The sequence below is a fragment of the Mobula hypostoma genome, chromosome 4, assembly GCF_963921235.1.
Source record: "Mobula hypostoma chromosome 4, sMobHyp1.1, whole genome shotgun sequence".
Taxonomy (NCBI): Eukaryota; Metazoa; Chordata; class Chondrichthyes; order Myliobatiformes; family Myliobatidae; genus Mobula; species Mobula hypostoma.
Genome location: NC_086100.1, coordinates 36,648,399 through 36,667,391, shown reverse-complemented (window position 1 = coordinate 36,667,391; position 18,993 = coordinate 36,648,399). Strand labels below are relative to the sequence as shown.

Here is an 18,993-nt window from a genome sequence, read left to right as displayed (position 1 = left end):
GCAGAACAGTAAAGTGATTCAGACATTTAGTTTTTGTATAAAGCAGATTATAGCTTCAGAATATGTTCAAAAAGATGCTGTACTCTTGAGTATTCAGCATGCTCTTATATTCTGAAGTTGCAAAACTAGTGTTTTTTTGGCTGTACAGTTTAAAGGACACCAGAAAAAAAAGGGAAAGTTAAGAACATATCAACAAAGATGACATTCAAGAGAGAGAGTGAATGTGATAAAAAACTTGCAAAATCTTTCTGTAAACAAAGAATAATACAAGACAAGGAAGAAACAAGTCCAATGGCATCCTCAAAACTATGAAAACACCAGTAGACAGCAAGATACCTATCTCTATAGGTATTCTTTGAAAACAGAAATGAGGTCTTTTAATGAAGTCAAAAGTTCAGGCCAGAATATTGAACTGTACCAAAACAAAGCTAAAATCCAAGAAATATGGGTTGCATTGAGTGTCAATGGTTTCAAATAGAACCAAAACATGGAGAATTGGAAATGGGAAGAGTGTTGAATGATATGAGCCATACTATGATGAATCACAAATGAAGATATTGTGCACCTTTTTACCCTCATCTCCAAATCTATTTTACCTGATTTTGACTCCATGGATACAATAATTTAACAGAAAATCTTGGAAACACTCAGGTGGCGAGACAGCATCTGTGGAAAGATACTTTATCAGAGCTGCAAGATGGTAAAGATATAGTACTTAAGAAAATAGAGACATGAAAGAGGTAAAGACAGGGCTTAATAATTTTAGATGTTAGTATCAATCCTATTTTCCCCTCCGACAGCAAGTGCTACTAAAGGAAAATGGAATCAGAAATCCAAATGGGATCAAAAAGGGAGACCAAAACTGTATACACTATTCCAGATGTGCCTGTAAGGCCCTGTAAAGTTGTCATGCTACAATTATACTTTTAAAAACACCCCCTTTATAAACAACAAGAGTAATAGAAGACAATTAGGTTATGTACCTTTTAAATTTCATGCTGTACCTGTTAACTCTGTAATTCACAGGAAAGGACATATAAAACATATGAATTCTGCTGAATGGCAACCATATGGACTAGAATGTACCGATGGATATTTTTCCCCCTGTAACTTGGCATATCCACTAATGTTTGGTACTTACAAGTTCTGTTAATTGCCGTAGTAATCCCACCTCTTCTGGCAATGATATTAATTTGTTGTTACTTGCAATCAGAACTTTTAAAGGGAGAGTACAGATATGTCCAGGTAATGTTGTGAGTTGGTTGCGACTGTAGAAAGACAAAAAATATCACCAGAGTTTTACTGGAAAGGCAAAGTGAAAGAAGGCTACCATTTCTGAAAGAGATTTTCTGAATCTTGTCAAATGAATAATGACAAACTATTCATGCCGTAATATTTAAGCACATGAAAGCACTATCAGAGAAGTAAATTAGAATTGCGACTGGGGATCAATTTCAAAAATAATTATCTGTCATTAATGACATTATTTAGCTAAGTATATTGTTTAAAATAATATAGCCAAAGATATGACTTTTTTTAAAAAGGTGAGTGAAAGTCAGAGAATGGTTATTAAAAACTTACTTGGGTACTCTAGATACTCTAGATATTTTGGGAGCTCACTATCAATGGTTAATCTGTAAACAGACCTCGTGAGAGCACAGACAGATCTGGTGATTTTTATGATGACTTACAAAATTGCTCAGAACAACAAATCAAAACATTAGTATGTCCTGAATCAAATTGAATATGAAATGTAAGACCTTTATTCTTCCTACCAAAGGGCATCACCACACACTTCTCTACATGATATTTGATCTGCCACTTCTTTGCCTATTTTCTATGTTCTAGTAAAAAAAAACCAAACTTGCAATAGTCATTTGATGTCAAGCAAAATTTTTGCAGTTGTACCTCCTATGCATTTTCTGTCATACATGCAAAGATCTTACTTATTTTATAAATATACTACATGGATTAGGGTCTCTTCTACAATAGAAGCTTTGAGGGGAAAGCATTACACAGTAACCTTAGTTTCCAAGTCTTTATATGGAACTTTATTCAAGAAATTTCCACAGCATACGAACATGGATCCTGGAATGTGATAATACACAAAATTAAGACCATAAGATCATAAGATATAGGAGCAGAATTAGGCCATCTGGCCCATCGAGTCTGCTCTGCCATTCAATCATGGCTGATCCTTTATTCTATCTCCTCCTCAATCCCACTTCCTGGCCTTCTCTTCGTAACCTTTGATGCCATGTCCAATAAGAACCTATCAATCTCTGCCTTAAATACACCCAATAACCTGGCCTCCACAGCTGCATGTGGCAACAACTTCTACAAATTCACCACCCTCTGGCTAAAGAAATTTCTCTGCATCTCTGTTTTGAATGGATGCCCTTCTATCCTGAGGCTGTGCCCTCTTGTCCTAGACTCTCCCACCATGGGAAACATCCTTTCCAGATCTACTCTGTCTAGGCCTTTCAACATTCAAAAGGTTTCAATGAGATCCCCACCCCTCCCCCCACCCTTCTGAATTCCAGCGAGTACAGACCCAGAGTCATCAAACATTCCTCGTATGATAACTCTTTCATTCCTGGCATCATCCTTGTGAACCTCATCTGGACCCTCTCCAATGTCAGTACATCCTTTCTAAGATGAGGGGGCCAAAACTGTTCACAATACTCAAGGTGATACCTCACCAGTGCCTTATAAAGCCTCAGCATCATATCCTTGCTCTTGTATTCTAGACCTCCTGAAATGAATGCTAACATGGTATTTGCCTTCCTCACCACTGACTCAACCTGCAAATTAACCTTCATGGTGTTCTGCACTAGTCCCTCTGCATCTCAGATTCCTGGATTTTCTCCCCGTTTAGAAAATAGTCTACACATTTATTTCTAATACCAAAGTGCATGACCATGCATTTTCCAACATACATTTCATTTGCCACTTTCTTGCCCATTCTCCTACTCTAAGTCCTTCTGCATCCTACCTGTTTCCTCAGCACTACCTGCCCCTCTACTAATCTTTGTATTATCTGCAAACTTGGCAACAAAGCCATCTATTCCATCATCTAAATCATTGATATACAGCATAAAAAGAAGTGGTCTCAACACCGATCCCTGTGGAACACCACTAGTCACTGGCAGCCAACCAGAAAAGGATTCTTTTATTCCCACTCGCTGCCGCTTACCAATCAGCCAATGCTCTGACTGTATGAGTAACTTTCCTGTAATACCATGGGCTCTTAACTTGGTAAGTAGCCTCACGTGTGGCATTTTGTCAAAGGCCTTCTGAAAATCCTCTGCATCCCCTTTATCTATCCTACTTGTAATCTCCTCAAAGAATTCCAACAAATTCGTCAGGCAGGATTTTCCGTGAAGGAAACCACGCTGACTTTGTACTATCTTGCCCTGTGTCACCAAGTACTCCATCACCCCCCTTAACAATTGACTCTAACATCTTCCCAAACACGGAGGTCAGGCTAACTGGTCTATAATTTCTTCTCTGCTGCCTTCCTCCTTTCTTAAAGAGTGGCGTGACGTTTTCAATTTTCCAGTCCTCTGGTACCATGCCAGAGTCCAATGATTTTTGAAAGATCATTTCTAACTCCATCATAATCTCTAACGCTACCTCTTTCAGAACCTTAGGGTGCAGTACATCTGGTCCGGGTGACTTAATATACCTTTAGGTCTTTCAGCTTTTTGAGCACCTTCTCTCTTGTAACAGTAACTGCACCCACTTCTCTTCCTTCACACACTACAACATCAGGCATACTGCTAGTGTCTTCCACAGTGAAGACTGACACAAAATACTCATTTAGTTCAGCAGCCATTTCCTTGTCCCCCGTTATTACTTCTGTCTCATTTTCTAGTGGTCCTTTGACTCTCATTTCTCTTTTATTTTTAACACACTTGAAAAATCTTTTACTATCCACTTTGATATTATTTGCTAGCTTGCTTTCAAATTTCATCTTTCCCCTTCTAATGATTTTTTTAGTTGCTCTCTGTAGGTTTTTAAAAACTTACCAATCCTCTATCTTCCCACTAATTTTTTGCTTTGTTGTATGCCCTTTCTTTTGCTTTTACAATAGCTTTGACTTCCCTTGTCAGCCATGGTTGTACTGTTTGAGTATTTCTTCATTTTTGAAATACACATGTCCTGCACCTTCCTCATTTTTTCCCAGAAACACACACCACTGCTGCTCCACTGACATCCCTGCCAGCAGCTCCTTCCAATTTACTTTGGCCAACTCTTCTCTCATACCACTGTAATTTCCCTTACTCCACTAAAATACTGCTACATCATGCTACATTAAGACACATATAATGTTGTTTCTAGAAGACCAGCAAGTTTCTGGTAGGCTAAAGGGACTATTACATTGAGTTTATGATTTCTAGCAGCAAATGATGATGGTTTCAGTATGTATACTGGATCAAAGTGAGATGGATCTTGCGTTCCAGTGAATGGCCAAGGTGGTTGCAGGGGGAAGATTTATTATTTTAGAGATACGGCACAGTAACAGGCCCTTCTGGCTCAACAAGTCCAAGCTGGCCAATTGAATAATGTGACCAATTAACCCACTAACCCAATTAAACCACCTATGCATTTGGAATGTGAGAGGAAACCCATGTAGTCACAGGGAGAATGTACAAACTCCTTACTGACAGCAGCAGGAATTGAACCCAGGTGGCCTGCGCTGTGTGGAGAACACTCAATGAACGCAGTCCTAACATATGCACATTCACACACACCTTGTCATTCTGCTGTCGTTGTGCTGAGTGTACACACTTCAATGTTCTTCCCAGTATATTCCCATAATGGGTTTTAAACTGAGCTGATGGGCTTGGGTTGGCTTTACGGTGCCTTTCCCACCATACACAGCGGAATATTCTACTTATTTAGTAATGGGGATGTGTAAATGCATACATGTTGTTTATATACTGTATTTAATGTAGATACTTCATTTATTTTATACTATAATTGTACCTATGTTGTGGGGTGCATCATATTCTAATTCATGTGCATCTTAAGTTAACTTAGTTGGTAATTAAAGACAGTATGTCCTGTACCTAAAAAAATGGGAGCTCTTTGCCCTCAGTAGAGGAGAGTGATAGGGGTTGCCAGGATTCACACTGGACAGCAATATGTATGGAGCTATCACTGTGTTTTCTGATAGATTTTTGTAAATATTGGCAGTTTTCTTTTTAATATTTTTCTAAATTTGGTTTTTGATGCACCTACTAAACAACCTTGCACTAAAGTGCTAAACAATTCCAGCTATTTTTCCTTTGGTCATATCCCATGTATCTAACATACTGCAATAGTATTATACTAACCACTATGCTACCATGCTGCCTATGAGAGATAATCATCTTCATCTGTGCTTAGTTGCACTGCATTAACCAATAAAGACATAAACACTAGCAGTGCATCTGCATACACTAAAGGATCCCAAAGTTTTTGCTTTATTTAACTGTTAGAGCTATCTGAACTTCAAACAAGAAGGAAAATAATATGCTTTTTAGTTACCGCTTTCATAAAGATTAGAATTCAGTCAAACAGTAACAACAATCTTTCTTCACTATGACATAAATTATCTAAATTAAATTAAAACAAAGAGGAGCAAAATTTTTAGTTGCATTTCTTTCTTAAATTTAGACCTGGTAACAAGTTGTATTAGATAAAAACATTAAAAATGTTTCTAGTGAATGTTCATGTTCATGTTTTTTAATGTAGGAAGTTTATCCTTTGTGCATTATTTTTGTATTCCCAGTGTGGTTATTGTCTTTCTTTCATTTCAAAAATACTTCAGACACAGCAGCATATCCTTCAGATATTGATTCCCTACTGGCTCAGATGCCATGAAAGTGTTTATGAAATCCTGGTGTATACAGATTCAGTTGATCACAGATTACCTATGATGGCCTGAGTGTAAAAAAATAAGTGAAAATAATCAAGGATCCTGCACCCCATAATTAATGATGCTCATGGAGAAATATGCTGTACACGTATTTAAGATGGACAAGACCTTCCATTGTCAAATAACCCGAATAGAAATTTTGAAGCGGTCAAGAGAAAAGCAAAATTTACGATAGTATCTTCTTTCTGGTTCACAAATCCTTTTAATAATAAAATCATTATCTTCTAAATAATTGAGAAACCTATTTATTACATCTCATCAATCGTCTATATAGAAATTTGTTCAGCAGGCTTGCCACCCAAAACAGATTATAAAAACAACATGACTGTATGTTGGTTAACTTACATGTTTTGCATTTCAAAAATAGCATACCTGATATTTAAGAAGGTTAACGATTGTAGATTTAAAATGGCTTCTGGAATACTTCGTATACAGTTCTGATAGAGGTTAAGGCTCTCCAATGACACAAAGTAACAAACTTCAGCTGGAATCTCCACTAATCTGTTCTTGGATAGATCTGCAAGTAAGGGAAAACTAACAGAAATTAACACAAATAAGAACTAAAGTTGAATAAGCGTGCACTAGATTGGAGAAAAACATTAGAGGAACATAATAAAAACAAGTGCCAGTTATAAATTACAAACAATTTTGGGTCATGAAGAAAACTTTTTTTCCAAATCCCAGAGTCATAGAGTACTACGGCACAGTAACACTCTTCAACCCACCTAGTCCTTGTTGAGCTGTTATCCTGCCTAGTTCCATCAACCTGCACCCAGCCTCCACAGCCCTTCATACCCCTCCTATCAATGTACATGTCCAAATTTCTCTTAAATGTTACAATTCAACTTGTGTCACAATGCTGTTTCTGGATTTCAGTTTGGTGAACAAACTCCTACTCTTCAGTTTAAATACACCACTGTGCAACTGTGTGTTGGCTGTCCTAACGAACAGACCTCAGATAGTAAGGATGCACAACCGCTCCTCCCTCCACATCATCCTCAACACGAGTCACTTCGCTCACATGACTGCACAGTCAAACATTTGAGCAACCATATCACCAGGTTTGCCAAACACGCGACAGTGGTGGGCTTCATCACCAACACCGATGAGATGCCCTACAGAGAGGAAGTGGAAAAGCTCAAGGCCTGGTACCAGGCAAATAACCACGTCCTTAATGTCAACAAGACAAAGTAGATGGTTATTGACTCCAGGAGAACCCACACCACTCACACCCCTCTTTATACAAGTGGCACAGCAGTAGAAACTCCTAAGAATGCACATCACACACGAGGAGGAGGAGAAGATGGCGGCGCGACGCAGCTTGCGCGGCCACTCCGGTGAATGATATCTGTAATCTGTCAAGTAGGGTGCCGCGTACAATTCTGATTTGATGGAGACAGGCGTGAGAAAACTGAAAATGCCTTTTTCGCTGCCGCTGTTACTGTGTGATCCAGAATCTCTGGAGGGGAAGGCCCCGAACCCCCAGCTTTGCTTGTTGCTCGGTGGCCGGGATGGGGTGAAAGCGCTTGGCAGAGATGGTGCTCGGTGTCGAAGGGCTGATCAGAGGCTCAAAGTTTCTGGACGGACTCAGAGTCGGCTATGGTCGGGTGCTTCCAATGCATTGACAGTTGTCGGTGCCTGGAGGTTTATGACAGAGAGAGTTTCTCCATTTTGCCGCCTGCTATCGGGGACTATTGGGAGTCGATCAGAACTTTGAGACCTTTTATTTACCGTTCCCATGGTCTGCTCTTTATCAAATTATGGTATTGCTTTGCACTGCTATAACTATATGTGTTACGTAACTGGCAACAATGAATATCAATCGAGACAGGTTATATAAAAACAATCAAACATTTATTAAACATGGATAAAAAGTAAAAACAAACGAAAACCTTAACCGGAAGTTAACCGCTAGGCGGCTGTTCAACAAATCGTCACTCGGTACTGATTCTTAAAGTGATAAATGTGAAAACAGTTCTTAAAGTGGTAAAGTCAAACACAGTTCTTGAAATGGTAAATTCTAAAGTCCAACAGATTTATACGTTCAATTGGGAGAGACTTCTCTGGAGAAGGATTTCTTCATAGCTGCGACTTTCCTGTTGGTTCTGTCCAAAGGATTCACGATGAAGGAAATAAATGGCTTAAAACAACTGACCTTAATTTCTAGAGAGCAAACCTTGCATGAACTTCCTTGCTCTTTTGGCAAGAGTTATCTTCGATGCAGGTCGCTACTTCTTCAACGAAGACTCAATAAGGTCAATCCTTTATTAAACTGCCGAATGATACCAAACTCTCTTAATCCTTCGGATCCTGTACTTTGATAAAGTCTTCACACTCCCATGCTACTGGAAAAAGGTACGTCAACAAATCTAGCAAAAATTGCCAATCCAGCACTATTGTACCTTGCAACAGAACGTAACACTCCGTTTTAAAAATGAAACTGCATCATAAAATAAATATGCAACAGAAACGGAGACTGACTAATGTTCCAGCTGGAAAACTAAAAGCTAACTGCGTCATCTGAGGTCTTCCCTTACATACCCGTGGTGAACATGTCATCACGTGACCTCACATCGGCGGGAAAATTACATCAGGTGACCTCCAAAAGACCATCACATCATTCTCACAAGAAAATCACAAGATCTCCTTGAGGTACGTAACATATGTTATAATAATGTGGTCTTGTCAGTGTTAGTCTTTGATTTGTCTTTTTTTTGTGATATCATTCTGGAGGAACATTGTATCATTTCTTAATGCATGCATACATTTCTAAATGACAATAAACGAGGACTGAGTGTCCTCATAATCTAATCTAATCTAACCTACCATGCTCCTAGAACACATTTTACACAGTCAAGAAAGCTCACCAATGCCTCTATTTCGTGAGGAGGCTGAAGAGAGCTGGACTTTGCACATCCATACCCAAGTCATTCTACAGATGCGCATTAGAGTGTTCTGACAAGCTGTGTCACTGCATGGTACAGAAACTGCACTACAGCAGTCAGGAAAGCCCTACCAGTAGTCAAAACTGCCTAATGCATCACTGGCATCAGCCTACCTGCCATCAAGGACATGTATACAGGAAGATGCTAGTAACATCATGAAGGATCCCACCAATGCTGCTCATGGACTGTTTGTCACACTCCAATCAGGGAGGAGGCTACACTGCCTCCACATCAGGACCACCAGACTCAAAAAAAAATGAACTTTCCTGAAGCAGTAAGACTGATCAACACCTCCACCCACTAACTCCACCACTACTTTATTATTTCCTTTCAGTCATGTTATGTACAGCCTAGTGTTGCACATAAATAAAGGCATCTGTTAGTCTTGGGAGACCATGGATCTGCGCATGGAAAGTCTTCACTCTCCAGGGCGCAGGCCTGGGCAAGGTTGCATGGAAGACCAGCAGTTGCCCATGCTGCAAGTCTCCCCTCTCCACGGGAAGGGCATTAGGACCCATACAGCTTGGCCAGTGTCGTCACAGCGCAATGTGTGATTAAATGCCTTGCTCAAGGACACAACACACGTTGCCTCGGCTGGGGCTCGAACTCACGACTTTCAGGTCGCTAGTCCAATGCCTTAAAAACTTGGCCACGTGCCCACACATAATCAATGTATATAAACTATCTTATGTATATTTTATTGCTTTTATTATTATTGCATTCTTTATCTTTTGTGTTGCATAGCATTTGGAGTAATAAATATTTCATTCTACTTTACACTTGTATATAGGAAATGACATTAAACAATCTTGAATCCACATCCATCACTTATGCTGGCAGCTCAATCCACACTCACACCACACTCTGAGTGAAGAAATTTCCTCTCAGGATCCCCTTAAATATTTCATCTTTCACCCTTAACGTACAAGTTTCAGTCTGATACAACCTCAATGGAAAAAGTCTGCTTACATTTACCCTATCTATGCCTTCATATCCTTGCATATGCCTATCAAATTTCCTCTCATTCTCCTGTACTCCAGGCAATAAAACCTTTTTAATCGGTAAATACTATCCCCCGTAATTCTCCCTATCATATGTGCTTAGTATACAAGTCAACAAATTAAGCATTTTACAATGTGTTAAGCTCTGCCTAAAGAAGCCACAGTTCCTCTCCCCATCTTCTAACCCATGATAATTTTCCCGGGAAGTCATTTAGCTATGATTTTCATCTCTATTTCTCCAGTTCCACAATATATTCACTTTTCATCAACTTTAATGTCTTCTCTTCTTGGTCTGTTACGTGCAATATTTTCTCATTCATCACATTTTAAAAATTTATAATTAGTCAGTCTTATTATGATCTATAGTTATCCATTTTTGCTCTGTAATTTGCTCCAGCCGTCGTTTCTCATCTTTTCAGTTTTCCTGTACTTTTGTCTGTTTTCTTGATTAAACTTTCTAAATTTCTCCTCATTGGAAACCTATTCCCACATCCCCCATCTCTGTAATTAGATTTCTAGATGCAGCATTTTCAGCTCTAAAGCAATGAGAACACTCATGATTTTGGTACTCTTGTACCACTTTGTAACTTTTAAAATTTCAATTCAGTCTGGATATTTATAGTAGATAAATATTCTTCTTTGAAAATATGCATAAATGCATCACTTAAAAAATTCAGACAAAGTATTTGCCAGCTCTTTGTGTCTCAAAATCTATGTTATGATGACTGAGATGTTTCCAAGTTGAACTATGCCAAGCAAAATGACCACATTTCTATGAACAATTATTCTGAAGAGTCCCAATTGATGGGTGTTTTAGAAAATGAAAATAATAACATGAATGGCCCATCTTGCCCTCCAAGCCTGCTCTGCCATTCTATACCATGGTGTATATTCCACGTCACCAACATTTTCCAATACTATCTCCAATTCCTTTGATTCCTTTAAGACAGTAAGATACAGGAGCAGAATTAGACCACTTGGACCAAGTATGCTCCACCATTTCATTATGGTTGATCCATCTTGACTCTCAGCCCTGATCCCCTGCCTTTGACCTGTATCCCTTCATGCCCTGACCAATCACAAATCTATCAAACTCTGCCTTAAATATACATAAAGACTTGGCCTCCACAGCTGCCTATGGCAATGAATTCCATAAATTTATCACTCTCTGCCTAAAGAAATTCCTCCCTCATCTCCATTCTAAAAAGACACCCCTCTATTCTGAGGCTGTGTTCTCTGGGCTTACACACTCCCACCATAGGAAACATTCTCTCCACACCCACTCTATCAAGGCGTATCACAAGGTTTCAATTAGGTCACTCTTCATTCTTCAAAATTCCAGTGAATACAGGCCCAGAGCCATCAAACACTCTTGACTTGACAAGCTGTTTAATCCTGGAATCATTTTCATGAACCTCCTCTGAACCCTCTCCAGTTTCAGTACATCCTTTCTAAGACAAGGGGCCCAAAACTGCTCACAATACACCAAGTGAAGCCTCACCAGTGCTTTATAAAGTCTCAACAATACATCCTTGCTTTTATATTCTAGCCCTCTTGAAATGAATGCTAACATTGCATTTACCTTCCTTACCACAGACTCAACTTGCAAATTAACCTTTAGGGAATCCTGCACAACGACCCCCAAATCCCTTTGCACCTCAGATTTTTGTATTTTCTCTCAATTTAGAAAATAGTCAGCTGTTTAATTTCTTCGACCAAAGTGCATGACCAGACACTTCCCGACACTGTATTCATCTGGCACTTACTTGCCTATTCTCCTTATTTGTCTAAGCCATCCTATAACCTCCCTATTTCCTCAAGACTACCAGTCCTTCTACCTATCTTTGTGTTCAAAGAGCTATTGATCTTTTTTCTTTAAACTCACAGGAGGAATGGGACTGGAAGCAACCGTAAAATGGGATTAGAGTTCTCCGAAAAATTACAGAATGAAGCTGTTCCAGAAATTTTCTAGCCTTGTAACATACTTTGAAATACAGAGAACACACACATTCAACAAACATAAACTTAAATCCAGAAAGAAAGAATGAGAAGTAGGAAGGAAAGAAATGAATAAAACGAGAGGAACAGAAATTTAAAAAAATTCGTATTTATACAATCTCTTTCATAACCCTCGGTTCAACAGTGCTTTAAAGACTATAAGTGGATTTTTGAAATACAGGTACTTTCATAAATATGGAACTGACAGATAGTAAGCACATGTTGCATTCAGTAGACATACATTATCAGAATCTAACTACTGCGAATTTAAAGTATACAAACATTTCCCAAAAGGGTATTAGATCTGCATCAATCCACTTGCACTAACAAATATTTACTACAATGCCTATTGTGACGAGAATACACATAAAATTAAGATGTTTGCTGGCCTAGGTTAGCATCAGTGACATCAGCAAGTGGCCTGCCACCTGCCCTCAGGGGAAGGAGAGATAAGGAACAATGGAGCAGCGTTTGGAGATGTGTAATGAAGGGACGGGGGAGAGAGAGCTGTCTGGAGCAGCTCCCCCCTTTGAACCTTGAACTGTTTGAAGTGATGGACAGGCGATACCCCAGCAGGGGGATAAAAAGGGACCGGTTCGCTAAGGCAGGACACACACGCCACCCGAGGTAACGAGACCCTGGAAGCGGTACGCTTCTCACGAGTCGGTGGGAAGTACCAGACAACGGCCAGGGTGGAAAGGTACGATCAGCAGGAAACCCGGTGTGTGTCCGCCCTTGCCTGGGTGCCGGGTTCACTGCAGAGGATCGACCGCATCTGGAGGAGGGGTCACAGTCGGTGACCTCAGGTGACATCACCAAGGACCCGCCCAAAAGCTGCTTGTGAGCCATATCGCCGGTCTGTGAGTGAAGCCATGTCTGAATGATCAGTTGTTCCTGTTCTCCCTCTCTCTTCCCCCACGTTGTCCATCGCCATGGCAACGATTACTGTGAACTGAAATACTAAACTGGACTGAACTTTGAGTCACTTTGACAATTTGGTCATTTACCCCTAGACAACGATAGAGCTTGATTGATGCTGTTATCTTAATTCTGTGCACATGTGTGTTTATCATCGCTGAACTGTTGCATTTATTATCCTTTCGATTACTGTGTTGCTTGTTTCTTTAATAAAACTTTCTTAGTTCTAGTACTCCAGACTCCAACTGAGTGATCCATTTCTGCTGGTTTGGCAACCCAGTTACGGGGTACGTAACACTATTCTGTACACATTAATAAATTATTGAAAAATTGATTATAACAATTCAGTTGAGGAACCTACTGCTGTGAAATCATGCTGATCCAAAATTATTTCAGTATTTTAGTTTAACAAAGTAGCCCTCAAACCAAAATAAAGAGATAACACAAAGATAACATGCTTGTTGGTCTCCATCACTGAACTAGTAAAATTGAATAACATTCAACATGTGGGATATTTTTGAAGGGGATAAAATTATAATTTTATAATTATATTATAAAGGAGGTCCTGAAAGGTGAGTTTAGGGAGTTAGGAGCCAAGTTAAAGGACAGGACCTCCAGGATAGCAATCTCAGGATTGCTACCAATGCCACGTGCAGGCGGGTTTAGAAATAGTAGGATAGCACAGATCAACACGTGGCCGAAGACATGGTGCAGGAGGGAGGGTTTCAGATTTATAGATAATTGGGCAATTTTCCAGGGAAGGTGGGACCTGTTCCGGAGGGACAGTTTACATCTCAACTGGAGGGGACAAATATTCCTAGAGGTAGGTTTGCTAGAGAGGCTCCAGTGGGTTTAAACTAAATACGGGGGGGGGGGGTGGAGGGGAACCAGAGTGTAGGAACAGATGTAGGGGAGAAGGAAGAAAAAGAAAATAGTAAAATTGTTTGCACCGTTAGTGATAAACAGGGAGTAAGAGGTGGAAAATCTCTTAAATGCATTTATTTTAATGCTAGGAGCATTATAAGAAAGGTGGATGAGCTTAAAGCATGGATTGATACCTGGAAGTATGATGTGGTAGCTATTAGTGAAACATGGTTACAGGAGGGGTGTGATTGGCAACTAAATATTTCTGGATTTAATTGCTTCAGGTGTGATAGAATCGGAGGGACAAGAGGGGCAGGTGTTGCATTGCTTGTCAGAGAAAATATTACAGCTGTGCTCTGGCAGCATGGATTAGAGGGCTCGTCTAGGTAGGCTATTTGGGTGGAATTGAGGAATGGGAAAGGTGTAGTAACACTTATGGGGGTGTACTATAGACCACCAAATGGGGAGCGAGAATTGGAGGAGCAAATTTGTAAGGAGATAGCAGATATTTGTAGTAAGCACAAGGTTGTGATTGTGGGAGGTTTTAATTTTCCACACATAGACTGGGAAGCCCATACTGTAAAATGGCTGGATGGCTTGGAGTTTGGAAAATGTGTGCAGGATAGTTTTTTGCAGCAATACATACAGGTACCAACTAGAGAAGGGGCAGTGTTGGATCTCCTGTTAGGGAATAAGATAGGTCAGGTGACGGAGGTTTGTGTTGGGGTGCACTTCGGATCCAGTGATCACAATGCTATTAGTTTCAATATAATTATAGAGAAGAATAGGTCTGGACCCAGGGTTGAGATTTTTGATTGGAGAAAGGCTAACTTTGAGGAGATGCGAAAGGATTTAGAAGGAGTGAATTGAGACAATTTGTTTTATGGGAAGAATAGAGAAATGGGGTCATTTAAAGGTGAAGTTTTGAGGGTACAGAATCTTTATGTTCCTGTTAGATTGAAAGGAAAGGTTAAAAGTTTGAGAGAGCCATGGTTTTCAAGGGATATTGGAAACTTGGTTCTGAAAAAGAGAGATATCTACAAAAAATAAAGGCAGCATGGAGTAAATGAGGTGCTCAAGGAATATAAAGAATGTAAAAAGGATCTTAAGAAAGAAATTAGAAAAACTAAAAGAAGATATGAGGTTGCTTTGGCAGTAAGGTGAAAATAAATCCCAAGGGTTTCTACCATTATATTAATAGCAAAAGGATAGTGAGGGATAAAATTGGTCCCTTAGAGAATCAGAGTGGACAACTATGTGTGGAGCCAAAAGAGATGGCGGAGATTCTGAACAATTTCTTTTCTTCGGTATTCACTAAGGAGAAGGATATTGAATTGAGTAAGATCTGGAAAACAGGAAGGGAAGTTATGGAAACTGTGATGATTAAGGAAGAGGAAGTACTGGCGCTTTTAAGGAATATAAAAGTGGATAAGTCTCCGGGTCCTGACAGGATATACCCTAGGACCTTGAGAGAAGTTGGTGTGGAAATAGCAGGGTCTCTGACAGAAATATTTCAAATGTCACTAGAAACGGGGGTGGTACCGGAGAATTGGCGTATTGCTCATGTTGTTCCATTGTTTAAAAAGGATTCTAAGAGTAAACCTAGCAATTATCGGCCTGTGAGTTTGACGTTAGTGGTAGGTAAATTGATGGAAAGTATTCTTAGAGATGGTATATATAATTATCTGGATAGACAGGGTCTGAATAGGAACAGTCAACATGGATTTGTGTGTGGAAGGTCATGTTTGACAAATCTTATTGAATTTTTTGAAGAGGTTACTAGGAAATTTGACGAGGGTACAGCGGTGGATGTTGTCTATATGGACTTCAGTAAGGCCTTTGACAAGGTTCCACACGGGAGGTTAGTTAGGAAGGTTCAATTGTTCCATATTAATATTGAAGTAGTAAAATGGATTCAGCAGTGGCTGGATGGGAAACGCCAGAGAGTAGTGGTGGATAAATGTTTGTCAGGTTGGAGGCCGGTGACTAGTGGTGTACCTCAGGGATCCGTACTGGGTCCAATGTTGTTTGCCATATATATTAGTGATCTGGATGGTGGGGTGGTAAATTGGATTAGTAAGTATGCAGATGATACTAAGATAGGTGGAGTAGTGGATAATGAAGTAGGGTTTCAAAGCTTGCAGAGAGATTTAGGCCAGTTAGAAGAGTGGGCTGAAAGATGGCAGATGGAGTTTAATGTTGATAAATGTGAGGGGCTACATTTTGGTAGGACTAATCAAAATAAGGATATACATGGTAAATGGTAGGGCATTGAAGAATGCAGTAGAACAGAGGGATCTAGAAATAATGGTGCATAGTTCCCTGAAGGTGGAATCTCATGTGGATAGGGTGGTGAAGAAAGCTTTTGGTATGCTGGCCTTTATAAATCAGAGCATGGAGTATAGGAGTTGGGATGTAATGTTAAAATTGTACAAGGCATTGGTAAGGCCAAATATGGAGTATTGTGTACAGTTCTGGTCACCGAATTATAGGTAAGATATCAACAAAATAGAGAGAGTACAGAGAAGATTTACTAGAATGTTACCTGGGTTTCATCACCTAAGTTACAGAGAAAGGTTGAACAAGTTGGGTCTTTATTCTTTGGAGCGTAGAAGGTTGAGGGGGGACTTGATAGAGGTATTTAAAATTATGAGGGGGATAGATAGAATTGACGTGGATAGGCTTTTTCCGTTGTGAGTGTGGGAGATTCAAACAAGAGGACATGAGTTGAGAGTTAAAGGGCAAAAGTTTAGGGGTAACATGAGGGGGAACTTCTTTCCTCAGAGAGTGGTAGCTGTGTGGAACGAGCTTCCAGCAGAAGTGGTTGAGGCAGGTTCGATATTGTCATTTAAAGTTAAATTGAATAGCTATATGGTTAGGAAAGGAATGGAGGGTTATGGGCTGAGAGCAGGTTGGTGGGACTAGGTAAGAGTAAGTGTTTGGCATGGACTAGAAGGGCCGAGATGGCCTGTTTCCGTGCTGTAATTGTTATATAGTTATATGGTTATAATGCAAGATTGGAGATGCATTCAAAAGAAAATAGGTTCAGAACCATTTTTCCAAGTCTAGCTTAATTTCTTTTACCTGAGAACCCCCTCCCCCAAAGTTATTGGAACACAGGTTAATATTTTCCAAACAATTACCCCTACTCATCACTTGCCCAGGATCCTGTGTTTGACTCAGATATAGTCCCACCTGCTCAAACACCCTTCCCTGATCATCTGCCCGAAGTTCAAGTTCAGTTTTATTATTATCTCACTGCACATCTATACAACAAAATGAAATGAAAACCTATTTTTGGTGTAAATATTTCTAAAGAAATGGTGCAATGCACAAGACAATTTACTGGATTTTCATTTTTACTGATATCATACTGTAATGTGGAATGCAAATATCTTAGCTCTGCAATTGGGTTGTATGGAAATACTAAAGGACCTTTGAATTGAGTGTAAAATTCTTTAGCTGGGGATACTTAAGAGTTGGAGCATGCAACCAGATGGACCCCATTTTTCATCAACTGCACAAGAAATTTATAGAGACATCTAAAAACAAAGGAGTCATTTTGGTTAGTACTAAAACATTGGAAAAGTTGGAGAAAACTAGTAAGCATAATTAGACAAGGCTGAAAGATAATTATGCAATTCAATCAAGTCAGTTTACATACACTGCTAAGAAAACATATGTGCCATCTGCACTTCATCTACATCTTATTTTTAAACGTAGAACAGCTGTCGTAGGAAGTCTGTCTCACAGCTTCAGGAAATGTTCGTCCCAGAAACAGTGTAATTCACATTTCCTCTTCTAAAGTCAGCTTGGGAAAATGAATAGCAGATTCCACTCATGAAAACCACTTCCATTTTTTTGTCAATACTCAACAAGATTATAGTTTGATGATGGGCAGTGCATTTTTATGGCATGAAATTACCTCATTTTAAAAATCTTCCATTGATATATAGAGAAAAAAAATTATCATTTGCAAATAATTAATAAGCTTTGTTACTCACATGCATAAATATTCAGTACTTGATGTTCAAAGTACATATATCAAAGTATGTATACATTATACAACCTTGAGATTCATCTCCTTACAGGCAGCCACACAAAAAGAAACCCCAAAAGAATCCATTAAAAAAAGACCATCAAACACCCAGCGCACAGAGAGAAAAAAGATGAAAAATCGTGCAAACAATAAATATAACATATTTAAACAATCAAAGGTGCTTGACATATTTCAAAGCAAATTCAACATTGAAAGACAAATATTGCAATTGTCTTAGGAACCGTTTAAAATTCAACAGCTCCCTACAATCTTCACTTGAATGTAATAAAATGCCAGTCTGCATGCCATAATGTGCAGAATCAACGTGTTTACGACAAACTGGTAAGTAGGAAATGTCAATGATTATGACATGTATAATTAAGTTAGGAGACTATCTAAAGCAGTTTATTTCACTATGTTGTGCACCGCTTCTTTGTTGTGGTTCAAATAACTACAAGGGATGCAGAATGAAAAAAATTAAGACAGGAGCATAAATTCCGATCACTCAGATTTGCTATCCTAGATATTACCTTTTTGTTCTGATTATGCAGGATATTCTACTGACAGATAATTAAAATATGAACAAGATGCTGGAGTGTATTTAAATAGCAAATAAACTCTATGTCATGTGAAATAGTAAATAATACATTTTTGCTACTCTGAAAACAGTGGTATATTTATTTAGATATAAAATATAATTCATATAAAGTACCCTCATTAACCCAAAGCTGAGGTCCGCTCTTCACAGTTGAGGAAACCCCAGAATCAATGATGTCACCACATGGCAAAGCAGAATACAAGCATTGCCATTCTTGGCAATTCAACAAAATCACTAAGCATTATTAGGTTGCCCAGTTGCTTCAGGACAGACTTAAAATTTCCTGTTTAATTTACAGCTTCACATGCAACATTCCAGAATTTTTATTTAATATTTAAAAATCACCTTTATTTTAAGAAAATTAAACTTGTATCAAATATAAATTTCCCCATGGCAGAACACTGCCCCACTTTATAAAGTTTAAAACCTTATCGTAGCACAGCAGTCAGTACAAGGCTATTATGGCACCAGTGACATGAGTTTAATTCCGTTGCTGTCTGTAAAGAGTTAGTATGTTCTCTCCGCGACTGTGTGGATTTCCTTTGGATGTTCTGCTTTCCTCCCATAACTCAAAGATGTACGGTTAATTGGTCACATGGGTGAAATTGGGTGGCACAGGCTCGATGGGCCAGAAGGCCTGTTACTGTGCTGTATCTCTAAAATATATATAAAAATAAAATCTGTCGCCCTAGTTATTCAATTTT

At 39.1% G+C, this 18,993-nt stretch overlaps 1 protein-coding gene across 7 annotated transcripts in view; it reads right to left on the bottom strand.

Moving 5' to 3' along the window:
* The window catches only part of LOC134345247 (DISP complex protein LRCH3-like), a 139,825-nt gene that overhangs the window by 102,539 nt on the left and 18,293 nt on the right, over nt 1–18,993 (bottom strand). For 6 of the 7 annotated variants that reach the window (XM_063045614.1, XM_063045616.1, XM_063045615.1 and 3 more), the window contains exons 2-3: nt 6,299–6,443; nt 1,142–1,268 (exon numbers count right to left, since the gene is read on the bottom strand). In XM_063045614.1, coding sequence (XP_062901684.1) covers nt 1,142–1,268; nt 6,299–6,443 — 272 coding nt within the window. Of the gene's footprint in view, nt 1–596; nt 1,104–1,141; nt 1,269–6,298; nt 6,444–18,993 lie in introns of those variants that run through there. The other variant, XM_063045620.1, reaches the window with a different exon arrangement.